Source organism: Eubalaena glacialis, chromosome 8 (assembly GCF_028564815.1).
Source record: "Eubalaena glacialis isolate mEubGla1 chromosome 8, mEubGla1.1.hap2.+ XY, whole genome shotgun sequence".
NCBI classification, from domain to species: Eukaryota; Metazoa; Chordata; class Mammalia; order Artiodactyla; family Balaenidae; genus Eubalaena; species Eubalaena glacialis.
In genome coordinates this window covers 20101575-20124760 of record NC_083723.1, presented here as the reverse complement: position 1 = coordinate 20124760, position 23186 = coordinate 20101575, and the positions used below count along the sequence as shown (strand labels likewise).

Genomic DNA, 23186 nt, shown 5'->3' with positions numbered 1-23186 from the left:
TACTTATAAAAGGTTCTAAAAGTGAAACCAGATATTCTTGCCTCCTCCTTTTCAGATCCCCACAACTAAAGCAGAAAGGTAAAAATTAAATTAAATATGAAAATTAAAGTAAATACAATTATTTTCCAAACTGCCTATGAAGTATAAACAGCTATTCTAATGTTTTTAAAAACTTTTTAAAGTAATCTTTTATATAAATATTCAAAGTAATCCTTTAATATGTATAACTGATTCACTTTGTTATAAAGCAGAAACTAACACACCATCGTAAAGCAATTATACTCCAATAAAGATGTTAAAAAAAAAAAGTAATCCTTTATATAAAGATTACTAACTCAAGGTCAGTGGCTAATGAAAGACCTATATAAAGCTTCTGACCATATTCAAATTCATCTAGAGTCCAGACCACTATCAATACATACATAAACCTGAAAAAATCTGTTACAAAAAATTAACAAAAAGATATAAAATTGCTTAAGTTTTCACACCACCTTTCTGTTAATCTTCATTTTAATTTTAATAAAGTTAAACATTTTCTGCAATTAGAGAAAAGAGAAAGGAGGAAATTAAAAAACACTCCTAAGGATGTATTAAAGAAACAACAAAAAATGACTGAAAGGTTTCTGATCAGGTCAAAGTTTGTACTAACCCACAGACTTCCACCTTCTTATGGTGTATTTGCTCCCAAAGGCCATATCCAAATTTCCAGAATAAATTTTCAGCTTCTAGCCTATCTCACACCCTTTCTTCATGGAAAAATATTAAAAGATGTACATTTTTTTTTAAGCAAAATGAGCACAGACCAGATGCCGGAGCTCTTTCAAATCTCGACAGACGGTGTAGAAGACTCCAAGAAGAATGTTAATGTAGGCAGCATAGAAATCAGCCGAATACTCTGGAGGATGATCATGGGATAGGATCTTTTGAAGGTTACCTGTTCAAAGGACACAAATGAACAGAAATGACTGACCCATCACCCTAGTTATATCTTCTAGCATTTTATAACAAAGGTTTAAACAATAAATACACAGGCTCAGCAATTATTAGGAACAATGAAACAGTTACAAGATTAGAATGCAAAAGTAATACAAGTTTTAAAACTGAGGTAAAAGAATTATGAACCTAACGTTCTAAAAGAAATTACTAAATTTTACTTAAGATAAATACAAAGCAATGACATCTAAAGAAAATCACAAGAACCTTATAACAGGCAACATCAATATCAAGGGCAAAAAAATAATATGGATTCCACTTATTTTTCTACCAATTAAGTAAATCAACTAGATAAAAATAAGGGGTACTACATAAACTACCACCAAACTGGAAAATGCTCATTTTTTGTAAAGTGAAAAGAACTCATGATTTTTTTAATTAAAATCTTCATCTTTACTTTGTCATTCCCTTTCTTTATAAAATGTGTTTTCTTCCTACAACTTTGGTATCTTTATTTCTCTTCTACCTTAAACTCCTTATACAGTATCACATGTTTAGAGTCCTAAACTTGTATTTTATCCTGCTAGAAATATCATATTGTAGAAGCACAGTTAAAACTAAAAAGAAACGACCTATTATTCAAAATTTCCCAGTTATAGCACATAAATCAGTCATTCATTCATTCCTTATTGCAATTCCCTCTGACTTCTTGATGCAATGGTCTCTTAAGACTTCTCAGTTAAGAGCTCTTTGAACATGACTAGTACTTTAAGCCTACTTCCACAGGATTCAAGACTTTCACAATACTTACAAGTGAAAATTCTCATGGGATGTTCTGATCATGTCAATTTCCTTTTGTCTAAGAATCCCTGTGAGTATTTTTACCATGGATACTTTCCCATTTACCATCAGCCTTTGATTTTAACTACTGTCTTATTCCTCACAGTCAGTTAGATATAGGTACATAACAATATATATGGCCTATCAATACATACTAATATACAGAAATTTAGAAATAGCTATATTAATGGGATCTTTCAAACAGGGCAGTTGGCCAAAACAAAAAAAAACAAACAAACAAAAGCCCAAAAAACATTTCAAAGCCTATTCTCATGCCTAGAATGTTATCCTGAAGGAATTCCAGATACAGACTGTTACTAGATCTGTATTTTAATATCACAACCACTGAAAAAAAATACACAAAGTGCAAAACTTGACTTTGGAGTCTATGTATTTTTACATGTAATAGTTTTAAATTTAACGTTACTAAGCTTTTTAAAACAAATATTTGATACACTAAAAATTTCTAAAGGTGCCTTAAAACTTGGAGATAAAGATATTTATATATTGTGTTAGCCAAAAAGTTTGTTTGGGTTTTTCCATAACATGTTACGGAAAAACCCGGAAAACCCCGAGAGAACTTTTTGGCCAACCCAATAAAAGCTGACAAATAACTGGATAGATGAAAGAAGGGAGGGAGGAAAGGAAGAAAGGGATCAACGGTCAGACAGACAAACATACATAGGCAAAAAGGTGGTCTCTAAATGCATGGATGAGGAAACCTGGAAAACAGTTAAGTCTCCAGCTTAGACTGCACTCCTAAGCTCCTCCTGACTCTCTTCTGGATATCCCTTACAGGTGACACTCAGTACCTCATAAGAAAGTTGATTATATATGACCACTGGCCCATTTCAGTTCTGACTAAAGTCTTCTAAGAATTAGAACTCTCACTGCGTTGCAACAAAAGTAGACCAGCTGCTTAGTTATACAGGCTACAGACAAATTCTCAGAGTACAACTCAACATTAAGGAAGCCATACCAGCTCTAACAGTCAAACTTACTAAAAATCCCATCTCTAACAGAAAGCTGAAAGCAGTGTACTAGCAGGTAATAAATAAAGGGAAGGAGAAATCACTTGATGGGTCCCCTGCTGTATTAAAATTTCACTATCAAAATATGGTCTAACACACCAAGAACAACCATTTCTAACATGGAGAGGGACTTCCGCTGCCAGTCATAAGGGAGTAAGAGGGTCCAGAAATACTCTCCTATAAATAACTAAAAACTGGACAAAATATAGAAAACAATTATTTTCAGACATCAAACAACAGGCAACAAAGGACTGTGATACATGAGAAAAGTGAAATGAGGTGAGTCTTACCATCAGCCAGGCTTTCTAACTAGAGGTAATTTTAGAACTGTGGTACAGGAGAGTTCCAAAGGGAGCCCATTAATCTCAGTGAGTTGATAAGACAGAGATGAGAGAAGAGAGACCTAAGGTAGCTAGAATGTGCAGGGTAGAATACATGAGAAAAGGAAGCTATGCAGAGAAAGAGCCCCAGAAATGTGCCTAGATGTTGCCCTTGATTCTTAGCTGAATACCAGTACTTATATGCATAGAGTAAAACCTCAAAAGGACAAGCAAGAACAACTTCTGGGGAAAAAACAATTACTAGAGAGCTGTAAGTCAAACAATTTCCAGAGTTCAGACAGGGCTATAAACTGTTCATTTTGCCACCAGTAAGAATGGAGAAACTATACTAAATACATGGGACATTCAGCAGAGAACCCAAAAGGACTATATCTTAGAAGTGGAGCTAAAATTAGCCCTGGAATAAAGGCTGCTCTAGACCCTCTCTCTAAAAGAGCTTAAAAATAACCTCAAAAGGGTCATATGTATCTTCAAGTGATTTAAATGCTTAACCAGAAAAAAGTCCAACATGCAACAAAAAATTTAATACCTATCATTCAATCAAAAATTACTAAACACATGTGAAAGCATAATGGATACCCATAATAGAGAAAAATTAGTCAATAGAAACATCCCCACAATGAAAGAGGTAATGGAATTAGTAGACAAGAACATTAAAACAACTATTATAAACATGCTCATATGCTCAAGAATATAAAGGAAAACAAAAGCATAATGAGGTCAGTAATGAAAAATTCCACTGGGTTGGATTAATTGCAAATTAGACACTTGTAGATAAAAAGATCAGTGAACTTGAAGACATAGAAACAAAAGCTATCCCAAATAAAACACTGAGGACAAAAAAAGATGTAAAATTTAAATAAATAAATAAGAGATTCAGCAGGACAATATCACGAGGTCTAACATTCATGTAACGTGGTCCCAGAAAAAGGTGTGGGGAGCAGGGTGGGGGGGAACGACAGGACACAGATAAAATATTTTTAGAAATAATGGCTGAAACTTTTCCAAAGTTAAAACTATACACTCACATATCCAAAAAGCTCAACAAATCTCCAGCAGGATAAACAATAAAAGATATTTTCCACCTTGCCTTTTTATTTCTGTAAAGCCCAAATAGTAATATAAGGTTTATAATAAATGTATATGTAAAATGTAGGACAAAAATAGCACAAAGGTTGTGAGGTGGGAAATTATAAGTCATTGAGATTTTCAGACTGTTAACTAGAGAATAACTTAACTTATTCTGATTGATTCAATAACTAAACCAAAAACCTGATCAACTGCACTACAATCCACCTGAAGGAAAAAACAAAAACAAAAAAACACAAAGCATTACCAAAAGATGAGCAGTCTGCGTGTGGGAGAGAGAAAACAAGAAATCCAAATTAGGGCCCTAGTGATACTGCTAAGAGGAAAGTGTCCTGAACATCAGATACCATATTTCTACAGATGACATATGTATCAAGTTATGATTGGACGACTTAGACACTAAGATTATCCTTTTGCCCTGGTTCCATGCTTACTTATTCTGACTATAATTTGGCTTATCAATTAATGCTTCCTTTTTGAACTTTTTTTGTATGATTATGATGCTTTTGAATTATTTTAAAAACCTAATACGTTAAAGGCTCTAAAATTTAATAATCAGATGAACTTGGCTCCACATTATACATTTTTCAAAAATCTATTAGCTTAGGGCTTCCCTGGTGGCTCAGTGGTTAAGAATCCGCCTGCCAATGCAGGGGACATGGGTTCAAGCCCTGGTCGGGGAAGATCCCACATGCTGCGGAGCAACGAAGCCCGTGCACCACATCTACTGAGCCTGCGCTCTACAGCCACGAGCCACAACTACTAAGCCTGCGCACCACAACTACTGAAGCCCGCGCACCGCAACGAAGAGTAGCCCCCACTCGCCGCAACTAGAGAAAGCCTGCGCACAGCAACAAAGAAAACACCGCCAAAAATAAGTAAATAAATTTATTTTTTTAAAAAATCTATTAGCTTACACTTTCTAAAATTAGCAAGGTCACTTTAATTATTTAATTATGTCCTCAAATTCTCTCCATCTCTGCAGCTTTGTATCCTTATTTTTTATAAAATTTAATCAAATTCTACAATTCATTATAGCATACTTTAATTTCAACTTCACTAGAAAACCAGCATTTTTTAATAATTTTTCACTAAAATGGGTCATGAAAAACTTTAACATCTAACGGTCATGACATAAGTAAAAAGAAATTCTTTTTATGAAATCCTTTGATTTATTCATTTTCTTCCTACCCTTTTCTCTTTTCCTTGTGATTTTTCATAGAAGAGGAGCTATGAAAAATTTAAGGGCTCCCTTCATCTATTTTGGGTTCCTTTTTGTTATCTCAGTTAATTATCAAAGGCAGGAGGTGTTATCTGATCGCTGTTCTTGTGAAAACAGGCAAAAATGTGTTGATTTTAATAATGAATGTTTGTAGCTGATTAGTTCACAGGGATAGTGTTTAGAGGCCAAGGTCCAGGAATGTTATTTTTTCATAGCCTCTAACCATCTTATGCTTCAGTTATAATCTTTGAATCAGAAGTATCATATTTGCACAGTAACAGCTCAGTATTAATCTACAAAGCTACTCAGCAACAAAAAAGCTATTGTATTATTCCAAAGATAAAAATTATTAGGATCTATGAAATTTAAGATTAAACACAAACCAAAAAGAAATAAGAAACACAAGGGCTAGGACAGTTGCTACTGTAAGAGTTACAGTAATGAAAAATGAGATTTACAAAATCAAAAGATACATTCCACATAGTACTTAACTCAAGTACATGGTATATAAAGATTTCAGTACAATTTTAATGTGCTTTGCCAATCTAAACATCTCACTTGTATGGATGTAATAATCCCACTTATATATACATCTTATTGTACTGACTAAAAAAATGTGAAAATACACCTTTATTTACAAATATGTGAGAACTGCTCTTTCAAAAAACGTTAGTAATTATGCAAGAACCTCTGTAAGTGCAGAAGTATAAATAACATTTTATTTGAGATTGGCAGCAAACCATAATAGATTAAAACGCCAAAGTATTCCCATTTGAACATGTTAGCTTAATCTTTCAAACAACAAAAACTATTTTACTGAATATCATTTATCAAAACAATGTTTTCAAATTTACCTATGCTATAATCAGGGAAATACAAGACAAATGGCTCAAAGCATCCAGTATTTGGACGAAACTTTTCCCAAACAATCTCGCTGAGAAAGATAACAGTCACATTTCTGTCAGTCTGTAAAAGAGAGATAAATAAAAGTAACTTTGCATTAAAAAATCTTAATCAGAACAGTAATTCCATTTGAATTTTTCTTTCAAAAGAAATCCAGCAAAGTTCCAACATATAACAAACTATTTGCATATTAATAAGCCATATTTAGAAAACCCAATCAAGGAGCTCATCCCTGTATGCAAATTTTCAAACATAATTACTTAGAATTTCCATAAAACTTTTAGGTTAATCGACAATTCAGTTACCCATGAATGCTAGGACAGTCACACAACGACTAATTTTATAGAAATTAAGAAACACATCCGCTTGAATGATTAAGACAAGAACTTTTTATGGGAATTTTCAAAGAAATCACACGCTTTACATCAATAAACCAAAAAAGACAAAACTTAACATCTTTCATTGTTAAAATGGCTATAGTACCCAGAGAAAAGAAAATACCAATTGCATATTTTAATGTATATTCAAGAAGATGTTGAGTATACATTAAAAACACAAACAAGTGTTGAGTATCCAAAATACCAGTGTTAAGTAAACAGACATCTTTTGAAATATATGTAGAAATTATAATTAGTATTCCAAAAATAACATTAAGAGAACAAGCTCAATGTGTATGTTATCCTTCTACAGAGTGGCCACAAATGCTAATTCTAATGCTAGAATTTATCTATAGACACCTGGCATTCTCAACACAAATTTTAATGCTTCCCATGTTCTTTTGGATGTCTCCCAAGTTGACAAAACAGACGTATTTGTTTTGTTCTATAACTATTCTTAGGACCCAATGTCATACATAAATTACACTATACTTTGATGGTGATTTACTATTTATTGATTTCTAACTTATGTGTAACCTTATATTCCAATTTTCATTATTTAGAGAAATATACTTCTGGCTAACAAAGATAGCTGAGTTCAATAAATTAGTAACTCCACAGAAAATGTAGCATCTTTATGAAAGAAAGAAAAAGATTTTTACTTTCAAATGCTTTCTTTGTCTTATTAATTTTTAAGAATCCTTGAATTCATTTCCATAAGGATAAAAAAGCATGCTCTAAACACAATCTTGATTACAAAGCATTGAGTTGTTTTTGCTTTAAAATATGATTACCCAGAAGAATTTTATAAAGTCAGTTAAAAAAATACTGAGAGGTTAAAAAAAATAGAGGTATTTATCAGTCTAAAAGGATTTTAAGGACTTCCCTGGTGGCGCAGTGGTTAAGAATCCACCTGCAGAGGACACAGGTTCGATCCCTGGTCCAGGAAGATCCCACATGCCGCTCAGCAACTAAGCCTGTGCGCCACAACTACTGAGCCTGCGCTCTAGAACCTGCGAGCCGTAACTACTGAGCCCACACGCTGCAACTACTGAGCCCACGTGCTGTAACTACTGAAGCCCGCGCACCTAGAGCCCATGCCCCGCAACAAGAGAAGCCACCACAATGAGAAGCACGCACACCGCAACGAAGAGTAGCCCCCGCTTGCCACAACTAGAGAAAGCCCACACGCAGCCACAAAGACCCAACACAGCCAAAAAAACAAAAAAAAGTATATTAATAATAAATTTAAATATATATATTACAAAATAAATAAATAAAAGGATTTTAAGTTGGGTAATGTTCTCATCTGTTCATCTGAAAGTGCTTTCAATGTACAGTGATATCTATCATAATTTAAACTTCATTTTACTCTGATAAGTATTTAATATAAAAAAGTGTGAAATGCTTTTGCTATATTTCTCTTAAATGAAATACACATTTAAAAATCAAGCATGTTTTCAGAAACATCAAAACAACAATTTTCTTTTCTGATGGAGTTGAGCTTACTATGAATCTTTTCATTTTCTTCAAATAACATCCATAATTAAAACTAAAAAAAAGTGAAAGGCCTAAGTACTATGACAGGATGCATGATCAAAGGTCTAAGTACTGTGACAAGATAAAAATAGTGGGGTAAGCTTTACTGGAAGGGCGAGAGGACAGCAAGAATGCACTCTGGCTACCAGAGAGGGAGCCCTTGAGCAAAACAATGGGAAATAGTGGATGGATAAATGCAAACAAACCACAACAAAAAATAAATAAAAATAAAGAGAGAGGGCTTCCCTGGTGGTGCAGTGGTTGAGAATCTGCCTGCTAATGCAGGGGACACGGGTTCGAGCCCTGGTCTGGGAAGATCCCACATGCCACGGAGCAACTCGGCCCATGAGCCACAACTACTGAGCCTGCGCGTCTGGAGCCTGTGCTCCGCAACAAGAGAGGCCACGATAGTGAGAGGCCGGCGCACCACGATGAAGAGTGGCCCCCGCTTGCCGCAACTAGAGAAAGCCCTCGTACAGAAACGAAGACCCAACACAGCCATAAATAAATAAATAAATAAATAAATAATAATTAAAAAAAAAAAAGAAAGAGAGAAAGAGACCTTTACTCAATGAGGATGGGTCCCTGGTGTCAGTAGTAAAATGCCAAGAGTTAATCAATCTGGGAAAGCCTAGACTTCATGAGGAAACTTCCAGGATAAGTCACCAAGAGCTACACTTACTCTTCTCTTGTCCTCTCCACATCTTCCCCTCAAGACTATTACTAAAAGGGGATTTTAGGAGTCAGCCTTAGGCACACAATGATTCCAGTGGCAATCAGCTGAGAACTTCTAGCAGTTTCTCAAATTTGAGTAATATATTTAACTTTTCAAAGGTGGAAATGCTCTAGGCACTGTCTCCCCAAATATTTACTTAATTTTTATTATAATGTTCCTTAATACTTAAATAATACAGACATAAAACTAAGTAGGTATAAACTATTTATGCTCAAGGTACTTATAAAATTATAAAACCAAATATTTTTATTTATAAGTTAAATATAAAACTATAAAACTAGTAAAATTTAAATTAACATTATTTGAATATGATGAACATTACTGTTTTGCCTAAACTAAATCTTTGCTCACTTCATGAATATGGTACTAACAGGAAACAGCCACAGTCCTTTTGAGTTTAGCATTCCTATAGCAACTAGTATTAGTAAAAACTGAATTCTCTCACCAATTTCCTTTATTCAAATTACTACAAACTACTGCCTGTTGTTGCCATCATATTACTATTTGGCTTTCACCTGACATATACATAGTAAGTCTCTCCCTGTTCTTTTCTCATTAGGCCATGACAATCACAGTAGAATTAGTGTTATTCAGTACCAACACAATTTTACGTTGAAACACAAAGCTCGTTCCAAAATCTGAGTGGCCATGAGACAGAACATCAGATGATCCAGAACAGACTTATCATTCTTTTTTTAGATTACTGAAATGAAAATTTTAAAATTCTTGCAGAGAGTTCAAAGTCTAGCCCACCCCCACCATTTACTCTAGCAACCACCTAAAATCTTTTAATAGAAAGCAGTGTTAGCCACTTCACAATCAAAAACAAAAGCTAAAATAGTTGAAGAATAAGTCTTATCAAATCACAAATTGTTTTAACTTTGAAAAAATCCTCAACTTCACACATAATAGAGAAATGCATATCAACTTTATATTAAGAGATTATTTCTCACCTATCAAATTGGCAAAATGAAAAAATGTGACAATACAGTTCTACTGATTAGGCCATAGGGGAAAAAGATTCATTCATCACTTACCAATTCTTGTAACCTAAGAAATCCAGGTAAAAGATTTGCTTCCATATCTCTTAAATACTCTGCTTTATCAAGAACCTTATGAAAAAAAAAAAAAAAGCAGTGTCAAAATTGATTTAAAAAGCCCTTTAGCAAAACATTTACATAATATAATGCACAATTCAAGATCTGAACTTCCCATGTTAAAAAAAAATGGAACTTATGAATTAATTTTTTAAACAGTATTTACATTTGTGGAAGACATTTCAAATAGGTCAAATAAGTTAAAAAATGAACTACTAACAACATGTTTCAACCCAGATTTTAGAGAATGGGTCATAGTTATACTAAAAAAGGTTTGTTTTAAAGATATACCATCAAAAAGATAATGAATTAAGATGCTCTAAGGACCTTTTCTTATAGGTATACAAGAAATAAAACTAATAAAACTATGTGCATTTTTAATTACATTTAGTAAAAGATAAATGTCTACCACGTACCAATAATTACAAAGCTTTCTGACCTGACAGAAGAAAATTCTGAATTTCATCATGTAAAACTTTTCTTGCTTGAACTTTGTAACTCGATACTAAACCCTGTTTAACTAGATAACCGATCATGTTAAGAAAGATTAAATTTTTGTTCAGTGTTATGATAATGCTACTGGGATTATGTTGCAAATTATAATCATTTAAATTAGGAATAAAATTAAAATGCAGGGAATATAATATTATTTCCCTGAATAGTCCAAATTGTTTTGTATCTGTTTTATTGATTAATAGACAGCTTGAAACAATGTATGAGAGTAATCAACTTAAGATGTTTCATTCTTAATTCATTTAGACAAAATAAAGCTAAAATTATTTACCACTAAAAAGATACAAATTAGTTTCTCCACTATGTATTCGCAATTGCAATTTTCCCATCAATTTCCATTTAAAAACTCTCTAATACAGGACACAGATTAATTCAAATAAACTGGCCCATTTGTATGCCCATTTTAATGCAAAACACAAAGCTGAAGCAATAAGTTAATAGTTCATTCTTCTGACTGGATACAATTAACCCACTTAATTAATGGTTTTATGGTATTTTAATAAATGATCCTTCTTCAAAAGCAATTATCAGTGCCCGCTTCCGCAGCACATATACTAAAATTGAAACGATACAGAGAAGATTAGCACGGCCCCTGTGCAAGGATGACACGCAAATTCGTGAAGCGTTCCATATTTTTGCTGATTCATTTTGTTATACAGCAGAAACTAACACACCATTGTAAAGCAATTATACCCCAATAAAGATGTTTAAAAAAAAGCAATTATCAAATAACTAATATTTGAAGAAGTTAAAATTTTAATTCAGATTCAAACATTTTTTAAATAATTTACCTGAAGGTATTCTAATAGACTCTTGATTTGTAAGCTTGTTTACTGACTAGAAAACATTCTCAGACATCTTTCTGCATTATTTCCTAAGTGCTGAAACTTACCAATTCATATATTAGATAGGTGAACATTCTACGATTTACTCTAAATAATGTTCTATGCTAAACACCTGCAAACTTTTCCACCCTAATGTTTAGTCATCTAACAAATAACTTATTGAATGCCTACTTTGATCCACTGGGCCTGAAAAGTGAGTTGGGTCCTACTTATTCCTCATGGCTCTTTGCAGAATATTGACTCTCCCTCTTCCCTAAAGACACAACTTTGAAACTCTACTTGTTGGAGTCATCCAACACTCTGGGGTCATTCCTCCTTGGTCTTTAAATATTATAGTTTCTGACTATCACATCTCTAATATAACTCCTGTATTTTTTGGATATTTCAAAATCCACATAAATGACCTTCTGATATGGTAGACTCATTTCCTTAAATCCCTCTCTCCACCAGTGATCTTGTTGCCTACCCTACCCAGTGAAAGATCAACTTATTTCCTACATCACTGGTTTTTGAAGTGTAGTCTGTGGCCCCCTGTGAGGTGAGGGCAGGGGGGGCGTGCTGTTTCTGATACTCTTTCAGGAAGTTGGTGAGGTCAAAACTATTTTCATAATAATACTAAAAATTTACATGCCTTTTTCATCATGGTGACATTTGCACTAATGGTGCAAAAGCAATGGTGGGTTAAACTGGAGTCGCCTTAGCATAAATCAAGGTAATAGTGCCGAACTATACTAGCAGTTATTAATTCTTCACTATGTACCTGCTCTTAAGAAAAAAAAAATTAGACTTTTGCTTCTAAGATGGAGTAGATGTACTTTCCTCTTCCTCCTAAGTAAAACTAAGAATCTTGAGTGTTACATATAAAACAAATGGGGCTCTGAAAGGTGGAAAGAAGAAGGCAGACCAGCTAGGGACCTCAGGACCAGAAGAATGACAACTCACCTCAGAGGGTGACTTGTCTAAGTTGTCTTTTTGCCTCACATATCCCATTTGTGGAGCTGAAGAAGCCAGCAACACAGGAAGGCCAAGCAGCACAGACCAAAAGAGCCCCAACAAAAACCTTACTTCCTCTAGCCAAAGGACCAGGAAAGGGACAGCTCAGAGAGACTTCCAGGACTATGCACTCTCCAAGTTTTCTTTGTATAAGACATCAGTACATCACTGATTTCTTGTCTCCTCATTTCTTCATCCCCTAAACACTGGAGCACCAGAATACTCGGTCACTGGCCTCACCTCTTTTCTAACTCACTCACTCTCTCGGTGACCTAATCCTGTCTCACAGCTTTAAGTACTACTACTATATGCTCAGAAGTCCAAAATGGTATCTCCATGTTGAACCTCTCTTGACCTCAGACTCAAGCATCCAACTGCCAACTGGACATCTCTACTTGGACTTAACATGCCCCAAACCAAATTCCTCATCACTCCTTCTCCCCCAGCAAGACCCCACTTGCTGCAGTTTTCTCCACTCGGATAATGACAACCTTATCCCTTCAAGTGCACAAAAACTTTTTTTTTTGAGTCATGCTTGACTTCTTTTTCTCCTCCTCCACACTCACTCTATCAGAAAATTCTGTCAACCCTACCTTCAAAATATATCCAGTCCATATCTTACCACATCCATTGCTACTACCCCGGTCTAAGCCAACATGTTGTTTGCCTAGATTAATACAAAGGCTTCATAACTAGTTGTATTAGTTTCCTAGGGCTACCATAACAAAGTACCACAAACAGGGTGGCTTAACCAACAGAAATTTATTATCTCACAGTTCTGGAAGCTAAAAGTCCAAGATCAAGTTATTGGCAGGGCCATGCTTCCCATGAAGGTTCTAGAGAAGGATCTGTATAAGGTCCCTCTCCTAGCTCCTGGTAATCCCCTTCCTTGTGGCAACATAACACTAATCTTCATGTGGCATTTTCTCTATGTGCGTGTCTGTCTCAAAATTTCTTCTTTTTATTAGGACATCAGTCATATTGGATGAGGGGACCAATCTACTCTAGTATGACCTCAACTTAACTAATTGCAACGACCCCATTTACAAATAAGGTCATATTCTGAGGTAGTAGGGGTTAGAATTTCAACATACGAATTTTTGGAGGAAACAAATCAACCCATAACACTAGCCTGCACTAGTGTACTCTTGTACTCTTCGTTTGATTCTCAAATGAAGAATCAAATGTACCTGTACTCTTCATTTGAGTCTCAACATTACCCCTCTCCCCCTTACTTAAACTATATTCCAGCCAAAATGGCCTCCTTCATATTCTTTGAATACACAGGCATGCTCCAGTCTCCTCTGTACGCTCACGTAAATCTCTTTGCTTGGAATACTCTTTTTTCAGATATTTTCATGACTTGCCCCTCGCTTCCTTCAGGTTTCAGCTCAGTTATCATCATCTCAGTGAGATCTTCTCTGCCTTCCCCACTTAGAAAAATAACTAGCCTCCCCCGCCCAGTGGATTCTCCCTTACTCTAATGTACCACATCTGACATACTACATATTAACTTGCTTACTACCTATCTTCCTCAATTAGAGGAATTAGCCACAAGTGGGTAGACACTATTCTGTCTCTGTTCCATCTCCAGTATCTAAAATAGTGCCTGGCACATAAGAAGTACTCAGTAAATATTTGCATAAATAAATGAACAAAATTAAAATGTGGAAGGAACTGCTTTATACATTTAAGGAGATGCAAGAATGCATAAGATGTGGTCCCTTCGGTGAGTATAAACTTAGCCATTATGAGAAGGTATTATATTAAAATTTAATTTCAATTCCAGAGATAATCATTTTTTAAAATAAGGTTACAGTGTTATAAAATCTCACTAATGTAAAACACATTATATATTTTCAGTTGTCTGCTAGTTATTTTCACATTGATGTAACAACTAAAACTTAAACTTAGCCAACATAAAAGCAAACAATTCATCTTTCCCAGACCTACCCCATACATAATTGACAAGTTTGACCTTTGCTGTCTCTTCCATTTATTCTTTTCTGCATCTTCTGCCCCAACTCTAGTCCAGGCCCAAATTTCCTCTAATGGAAACAGTTACAAGAGCCTCAAAACCATCTAGCCTATGTCTTTCAATCCCCTCAAATTCACCTATTCAACATGCCTTCATAGCAGTCTTCCTAAAGCATGTTTGTTGCTCTAGTCTTCACTACGTCCTTGCCTCTCACTGCCTAGGAAATGAAATAAAGCTCGTTAGTATGGTTTTCAAGACACTCCCTGATCTACCCCCACCCACCTTTCTACTCTTCTTTTTCTTCCTTCATACTTTAAACCCACTAAGACCAGACTATTTGGCATTCCCTGGCCTCCATTCCCATCTGCATGCCTTTGCCTAATTCCCTCCATAGGAAATTCCTCTTCTTCAGTTTCTTCGTAATGATACCCGAATTATTCTTTTAGATCTATCTCAAATGTTATCACCTTATGAAGCTGTACCAGATGTGCCTGAATCAGTGCTTTGCATATCATGGTTATTACTAATCACATTCTACATGTAGTCATATTTGAGTACGTCACGTCATAGCTCTTCCACTAAACTGAAGCTCCCTTTAGATAAGAACTACATCCACAGACTCATAGGTAAGAGAACAAACTAGTGGTCACCAGTCGGGAGAGGGAAGGAACGAGGGGCAACATAAGGGTAGGGAATTAAGAGGTACAAACTACTACATATAAAATAAATAAGCTACAAGGATACATTGTACAGCACAGGGAATACAGCCAATATTTTATAATAGCTATAAATGGAATATAACCTTTAAAAATTGTGACTCACTATGCTGTACACCTGAAATTTATCTAATGTTGTACATCAACTATACATACCTCAATTAAAAAACTATACCTCAATTAAAAAAGAAATATATCTAAAACATTTTTATATTGCATAAGCACCTTGTACAATGCACTGTACATAAGTGTCAAAAGAAAAATATGGAAATTGATCTAATAAATCAGTTTTCAAATAAGAGATGATACTTACAATATATACAGTCTGATCCTTGAGACTTTCAGCTTTGGTTATTTGTTTAAATAAGCGAACGAAGTCATTAAATGTTTCACAGGTTATTTGAGTAGAACATTCACCCTCTGAAGAACTAAGATGATTCAGCTTGTTTAAAATTTGTTCCAAAAGCAGCCTCAAGGTAAAGCATTCAACACAATTCACAAAGACATGTGGAAGCTGAAAACAAAAACCAAAAAAGTGTAAATAGAAAACACATATACACAACAATGGCTCTGCTGGATATCTGCCACTTGCCCTTCTAAATATATACTCTGGAGTTTGGAGAATGCCCCAGGAGGCTGACCACTACAGACTGCATCGCCCAGACTCTTATTTTCTGGCTCTGGCTGGATTCAGCCAATGGGAAGAACCAGGAGACAGAAGCAAAGTGGTAAGAGAAAGCAGTTGAATATTCATTCCCTTGACTCCCACCCCCATCCCACAGTTTGACAGTGGCTGCATCTTCTACCAAAGGCTACAGCTCGAGTTGGGCAGCCCCTCATCAAAGGCTACACCTCTTGCTGGGGCCTGATTACAGCTCCTTCCTGTGCCATTCAGGTCTGAGGGAGGTAAAGGCTCTCAGCACATCACCATCCCTTACTGGTTCTCTTAACATTTCTTCAACCTTTGTAAAATATTATAGTCCCTCCATTAAACTCACTTTAATTATTTGAGTTTTCATTTGTTTCCTACAGGGATTGAAAGCAAACCTGCATTTCCCGCTAAAGAATTCTTACAAAGAAACCCAAGAACATGGGAATGTTAAAATTCTTAGTGGGAATTTCTTACTTATAATTTTAAGATAATATTTTTAATCATGGACACACCTAAACCAAGAAAACATTTTTAAGAGTTAAAAACCAGAGTAATCTCCCTATGAGGACTTAGAACTAGCTCTTCATTTAGAGAACTATCAAAATGGAGCTAATTCCAGAAGTAACAAGGAAAAAAACGATTTATAAATATAGTCTGTTCTCAAAATGAAATCACAAAAGCAGTACTGATCACTCAGAGGAAGACAGCTTGGGGCATCTGGCACAAATAATGGAACCTATAACTATTTTTAGCGACATTCTATAAATCTCACCCAATAAAGAGGCTTTTTTTCCTCAGAGTAGCAGTGTAACTAAGGCTACATTATATTTACTTAGGCACAATTTCACCAGCATTTTCTGACTTCCTTTACCCCCACTCCTTTATAAACTAGAGTCCACAATAGCTCTGTTAAGACTGTCTTGTTTACTGCTACCTGTGTGCTATCCATGACCTTTAATGGCAGCATATTCTAAATGTCTCTTTGTGTACCTATACCAAAAGTGGTGATAATCATCATTACAATGTTTAAGTAGCAGCAAAAATCAAGATACATTAAAAAATGAAATACAGCCCTTAAATATGGAACTTCCATATTCAGTTTTCATGCTTTTATTCAATATAGATATTTTTGGACACTTCATGCAGGGAGTTCCAAATGCAAATGCCTGAGCCAGGACCTTGTACACTCAGGTTCTGAAGCCTGGTATGAACCTCAGCCATGTGTATTTTAAACTGCAAGGCAATCTTCAGGATCAAAGGCTAAAATCCCTAAGTTGATATATGCCAAGAACTGTACTGGGAATAATCTCAAGAAACTCACAGTTTCAAGCCAGGGAAACACAAACATTTATCACAGCTGAAAGGGATAAATATTATGACAGAATTAAGCACAGAGTGCTGAGGCTGCACAACAGAGGGGCATCTAACACAGCCCAGAGAGTCAAAAAAGGCTACCCAAAGTGTAAACACAAGAAAACCTAGCAAAATAAATAAGCATTTGCCAAATAATAGGGTAGAAGAGTTGGAGTGAACGAGTACAAGAAAGCCATTCCAAGAAGTATGTGCCAAGGGTTGAAAGTAAGAGACAGCAAGAACTGTAAATAGTTCAGTATGCCACACAAAACACGCATACTCTGAGCTAGAGTTAGGACTGGGGGTAGCAAACTACAGCCTTTGGGTTAGCAATCTGTTTTGATATATACAGCCATGCCCATTTAGATAGATACTGTCCATGGCTGCTTCCACACTGAGGAGGAGTTGAGTAGCTATAATATAAAGTACCTGGCCCGCCAGCCTAAAATATTTACTATCTGGCCCATAAGAAGAAGTTTGCCCATCCCCGGCTTAGGATATAAAAGAGGGTGTGGCAATAATCACGAACAAGAGCAGCTAAACTTTATTGAGTGCTTACTATATACTAAGTATTGTGGTAAGCACTTTTCATGTATTAACTCACTGAATTCTCACAACAATTCCAAATGTTGTCACTATTAGCCCTACTTTTCAGAGGCGAAAGCACTAAGGGGTGAACCCAGAAGAAGAACATGAGTCTGCCAGACTCTATCTCAAATTCTTAGGCATTACACTAAGAAAGATAAACTGAACTCAGCTCACGAAGGGTCTTATATATCAGGCAAAACACCCGAACATTTTCCTAAAGACCTTATTTAAGATTTTCATGGACTAGCTGCAGGGTGGAGAACAGACTGCACTTAGGAAACTGTTGTGGAAATAAATGAAAGAAATAATGGTAAATGAAACTCAGGTAGCAGCAATGGCTATGATTCAAGCTACATGGAGTCAAGACATTAATGATACAGAATCAACAGGATGTGTTTACTGTTCAATTTACTGAGAGAGTGAGGATAAAGAAAGAGTAAAGAGCAAGTTTAGACAACTGTGTGAATGGTGAAATTCACTGTTAGAGGCAATATGGGAAGAAGGGCAGGGTAAAGGTGACATACTTAGTTTTGTACTTGTGGAGATTCAGACTTATCACTATCAATATTACAAATATGTACAATAATGGAGAAGAAACAGATTTTAGTATTTTTAAAGAATTTATTATTATGTGTGTTTTCCCCCAAATATTATCATCCAATGAAAGTTAGAGAGAGGAATTTGGCTCAACTTAAAAAGTACATTCTAACATCAAGGCTCAAGTTATTTAACAATGCCTTCTGAAGCTTACAGTCTTTGAAGGTCTTCAACCAAAAGTTGGTCAGAAATGTTTTATGTAGAAGATACTCCTTCAGAGAAAGGTAAACTAAACATCTCCCAGATCCCTTCTATTTCTAGGAGTCTATGAATAAAAATCAATTAACACTGAGTTTGGGATATTCTTACCTCCAAAGTTTTCAACAAAGTTTGTGTTACATAGGTCTTTCCACTGGCAGTATGTCCATAAATAAAAATGGATGGAAAGCTGAAATGATGTCTCTAGCAGAGAAAAGACAAACATCAGTCTGCACACACAAAACAGAAAATAAACATTCATCAACTTGTGACAAACTTTTCCATGATAAAGTAAATTATTCAATCCAAATGATTTCAACAGTGAGCATTTAGTGGATTCATCATTACACCTTAAACCTACTTGAATTCAACTCTACTCTTTCTCAAAATTTCTGGAAAATCACATTTGGCCTATTTATTATATATGATATATTGCTATACATATATATATTCAACCCTTTTATTATTATACAGGTTTATATATATAAATGTTTGTATTTTCAAATTTATTAGAGATTTAACAGATTTTTCAAGAATAATTTTGACCATACTTCATTTTTTTCTTAACCCTTTTTTATAGAATCTAAGCCCACAGGCTGCAACTTCAGTCTACATTCTAAGGTTTGAAACTAAGCATATGTAATCACAGGGCTAGAAAGAATTTCAAGAGTCCTCTGTTCTAAGGCAAACTTACAGGATACTTCTGAATTATGCATACTACATTTACCTTGGCCTAAATGTGTACATTTCATCATTGTTTTCAATGATCAAATCTACACAGCATATATTTCAAAATACATATTCCCAAGATTCTCCTGAAGTACATTGAGTCAGCAGCCTAGAGAAAAGTAAAAATTGTCAAACACCCCTATATTGGTCTGGTCAATACTACAAATATGTTTCATTCATTCAATGAACATTTATTACACAGCTACTAAATGCTGAAAACCATGATGCACTAAAGAGTACAAAAATCAGTTAGAGATAAAACCTGCTTTGGAGAAATTCACATACACTTAAAAAATAATTATAAGAAAATTGGATGATGCAATTTCCATGAAAAAGTAGAGTCTCTATGATCATCATCTACCACTACAATAGTACAGTTGACGCTTCAACAACACAGGTTTTGAACTGCTTGGGTTCATCTATACATGGATTTTTTTCAATAAACATATTCAAAACAATTCTGGAGATTTGCCACAATTTGAAAAAACTCACAGATGAACCACGTAGCCTAAACACATAGGAAAAATTAAGTATGCCATGAAGCGTAAAATATATGTAGATAATAGTATATCCTTACAAAGGCATAACGTGAATGATATTTAATATAAAATTAATAATGTGTTAGTTTTCTGTTTTATAACTTTGCTTCCAAAGGATTACATTACCATACATACCACATGGTATATCTGTGCCTCCCAGCCTCTCCCCTCTTTCTCTCCCTCTCCCTTCCTCCCTTCTTCCTACCCCTCCTTCCTTCCTATAATTGGAGAAACTGTGTATTAGCCTATCATCACAGGTAAGTGGTTTTTCAAAAAATGTAACCATGTGTTTACAATACTGTATTATGAATATGACTGGAATACTGTATGCCATGAAACTTTATAAGGGTTCATTCATTAGTATCTAGGTAGGCTACCATGAAGGAACTCTATCCATAACAGAAGGCTACCATAAAGCAATCATATCGCTGCTTCTTTGTTATCAATGTATGAATCATTATAACTGTAAATAGATATGAATTTCTTTTTCACATTATCTTTTCATTTTTAATGTCTAGTTAGTAATATGTATAACATGCCCAGTGTTTTGTATTAAGACAATATTCATGTAGATATTGACAGACGATTCATCTTACAATGTAAACTTACAGTACTGATAAATACAGTATAGTACTATAAATTATTTCTCTTCCTTATGATTTTCTTAATAACATTTCCTTTCCTCTAGCTTACTTTATTGTAAGAGTACAGAATATAATACATATAACATACAAAATATGTGTTAATTGATTGTTTCTCGGTAAGGCTATTAGCAGTTAAGTTTGGGGTGAGTCAAAAGTTACACACTGATTTTCAACTCCACGGGGGGTCAGCACCCCCAATTCCCACATTGTTCAAAGGCCAACTGTACTCACAAACATTTATTACATTCTAGCCACCAAGTTACAAATTTCCTTTTTGCAAGACAAATCAGGAACTCAGATTTACACAGAAAAATACTTTCTTATGGCAAATGCCTATGGCAAGAGTAGCCCAACAGATTAAAAATGGATGTTTCATACAGGGATTCTTTTCTTAAGTTTATACATAACACTCCTGTAAATTAACTAGCTCAAAAATTCTGTAACAAGAATTAAACGCATGCTTGCTGAGCATCTCTGCTAATACAATACTATATTTCACCGTGAAAGAGAAGCACAAGATATCCTTCAGGACACTTTTCCAAGCTACACTAAAACTCTCCTTTCCTGGAATCCTGCCACACTTATCTGCATCCATTATTTGGTGCTTAATAATATTCCACCTTACATCATCTTTTCTACTGTTAACTAGAATTGTACTGAACTCTTGCACTGTTATTTAACCTTTCACCTTCATAAACCTAACATAAACTGTAATAAGCCAGGATCTGGCACAGTGCCTGGAACAGAGAAGGTACTTACTAAATATTTATTTGCTGAATACATAAATGAATCTGCTAAGAAATATGAACCAATTTTTTATAGATCTTTGCATCTCCTACATGCACAGCACCTTACAGAAAAGTGCTATTAAAATTGTTAAATATGATTTCTTTCTGTGATCTACACCAAATCGATACCACTCATCTCTATTTGCCAACCTTCATTTTCAGGAGGACCACTTCTGTTTGTAGTGATCTGGGTTTGTCTACTCCAGGGAAGGAATGCATAAGGTATAACTAAGAAAATGTTTCAGTGATAATATAGATAACTACAATTAAAAGCATTATAACTGGGCTTCCCTGGTGGTGCAGTGGTTCAGAATCCGCCTGCCAACGCAGGGGACACGGGTTCAAGCCCCGGTCCAGGAAGATCCCACATGTTGCGGAGCAACTAAGCGGCCCGTGGGCCACAACTACTGAGCCTGCGCTCTAGAGCCCTCGTGCCACAACTACTGAAGCCTGCGCACCTAAAGCCCCTGCTCTGCAACGAGAAGCCACCGCAATGAGAAGCCCTGCACCGCAACGAAGACCCAACAAATAAATAAAGTTTAAAAAAAAAGACCCAATGCCTTCTTTAAAAAAAAAAAAATCTGATATTAAAAAAAAAAGTGTTATAACTAGAATACCGACTGAGGGTGCAGTCCCTGACCTCTTAGTTCCCTAACTAATGTGCCCCTTTAGAAGGAGGGTGGTACTTTTCCACTAATACTTCACAGGCCACCCCAGACTGCCACCCAGGTAGTTGGATGAAAGCAGTACTTATGAAAGCAAACCAGAGGTGTGAGGGGAGAACGTGAGTGTGACCTTAAACTCTCATTTACTCTCCTTACAGATGAGATCCAAGTGTGATCAATTCCAAGTCTAATTAATGAGTCTGAAGCAAAAGGCTCACTAAAGGCCACCAGAATATAATCAAAAACAGATTAAGTATGGAATTGATGAATGCTACCTCCTATGGAAAGGACTCCGTAGCAGTGTTCATCCAGAGGAAACATTTAACCTCTTCTCTTAGGCAACACCTGAACTGCTAGTCAAGAAGCCTAGACTACACGTCTTCTGTGCTTTAACAACGCTGGAAAAGCCGCTGAAGTTTTAAACCTGAAGCACCGCGTTGGCCCTCACTGGTCTTGACAACTACCCATCCACACAGGACTTACACTACCTACCTCACTGAAACGTGGGGACTCACTTTTGAATAAGTAACACTGGGCAAACACACCTGTTATATAAAATCCTGTTCAGCTGGGGTAAGAAGCAACTTCGAGTAGCTACTCTGGACTAAACACCCCCTCAAAACCGTGGCGTGTGTAAAAGATGACGTCCTGGGCCAACGAGCCCTAGTGCAGGCCGGTCCTCCCCGTGCAGTTTAAGAGACCGCTCACAAGTTACTTTAGGTGAGGAGTGGCAGAGACCTATAACACCCCCTACCTCAACGCAAAAGACGGTCTACGGCCCCTCAATCCGAACGAAAATTTAAAAATTGGAACATGTCGCAAGACCACGGAATAGTTTGCCTCCGGGATTTGGAAGAGAAAAGATATCTGGACCACAATACCTCTCCAAACAGGGACTGCAAGGTGGACACTTGGGACTCGCGACAAAGCACCATGTTTTCCAGGTGAGGCATGCTGGCGGGTACCAGAGGACAGAGGAGCCCGCGGCCAGCTCCGCGCTCACAGCCGCAACCTCACCCACGTTCGGGTCCCCGCGCTCCCGCCGGAAACCGGACTCTCGGGCTTGTGGGAGGAGCCGGCGTGGCCGTGCGTCCGCGTGACGTCAGCGCGCAAGAGGAGCGTCGGACCCGCCCTAGTCTTCCACAGCCCGAAGCGGTAGGGTTCTGGGCGCCGTAGCGGGGGTAGCGGAGCGTGCTTTGTGCGGTTGGGCGTCTCGGGCTGCGGCCTTTGCCGCCCAAAGGTCGAGAGGGGGGTGCAGGGATGGGCGAACAGAGAAAGCA

At 36.2% G+C, this 23186-nt stretch overlaps 1 protein-coding gene and 1 non-coding gene across 2 annotated transcripts in view; one reads left to right on the top strand and one right to left on the bottom strand.

Moving 5' to 3' along the window:
* ORC5 (origin recognition complex subunit 5) overlaps nucleotides 1-22951 on the bottom strand; it is a 72112-nt gene extending 49161 nt beyond the window's left edge. Inside the window, exons 1-6 of the mRNA XM_061197620.1 lie at nucleotides 22788-22951; nucleotides 18653-18745; nucleotides 15467-15667; nucleotides 10049-10123; nucleotides 6311-6422; nucleotides 804-934 (exon numbers count right to left, since the gene is read on the bottom strand). Of these exons, the coding sequence (XP_061053603.1) occupies nucleotides 804-934; nucleotides 6311-6422; nucleotides 10049-10123; nucleotides 15467-15667; nucleotides 18653-18745; nucleotides 22788-22859 (684 nt within the window). The 5' untranslated portion in view covers nucleotides 22860-22951. The remainder of the gene's footprint in view (nucleotides 1-803; nucleotides 935-6310; nucleotides 6423-10048; nucleotides 10124-15466; nucleotides 15668-18652; nucleotides 18746-22787) is intronic.
* Nucleotides 11152-11258, top strand: LOC133097101 (U6 spliceosomal RNA). Its single transcript, XR_009701974.1, has one exon. It is a non-coding gene; the product is annotated as a U6 spliceosomal RNA (small nuclear RNA).
* Nucleotides 22952-23186: the final 235 nt, after the last annotated feature.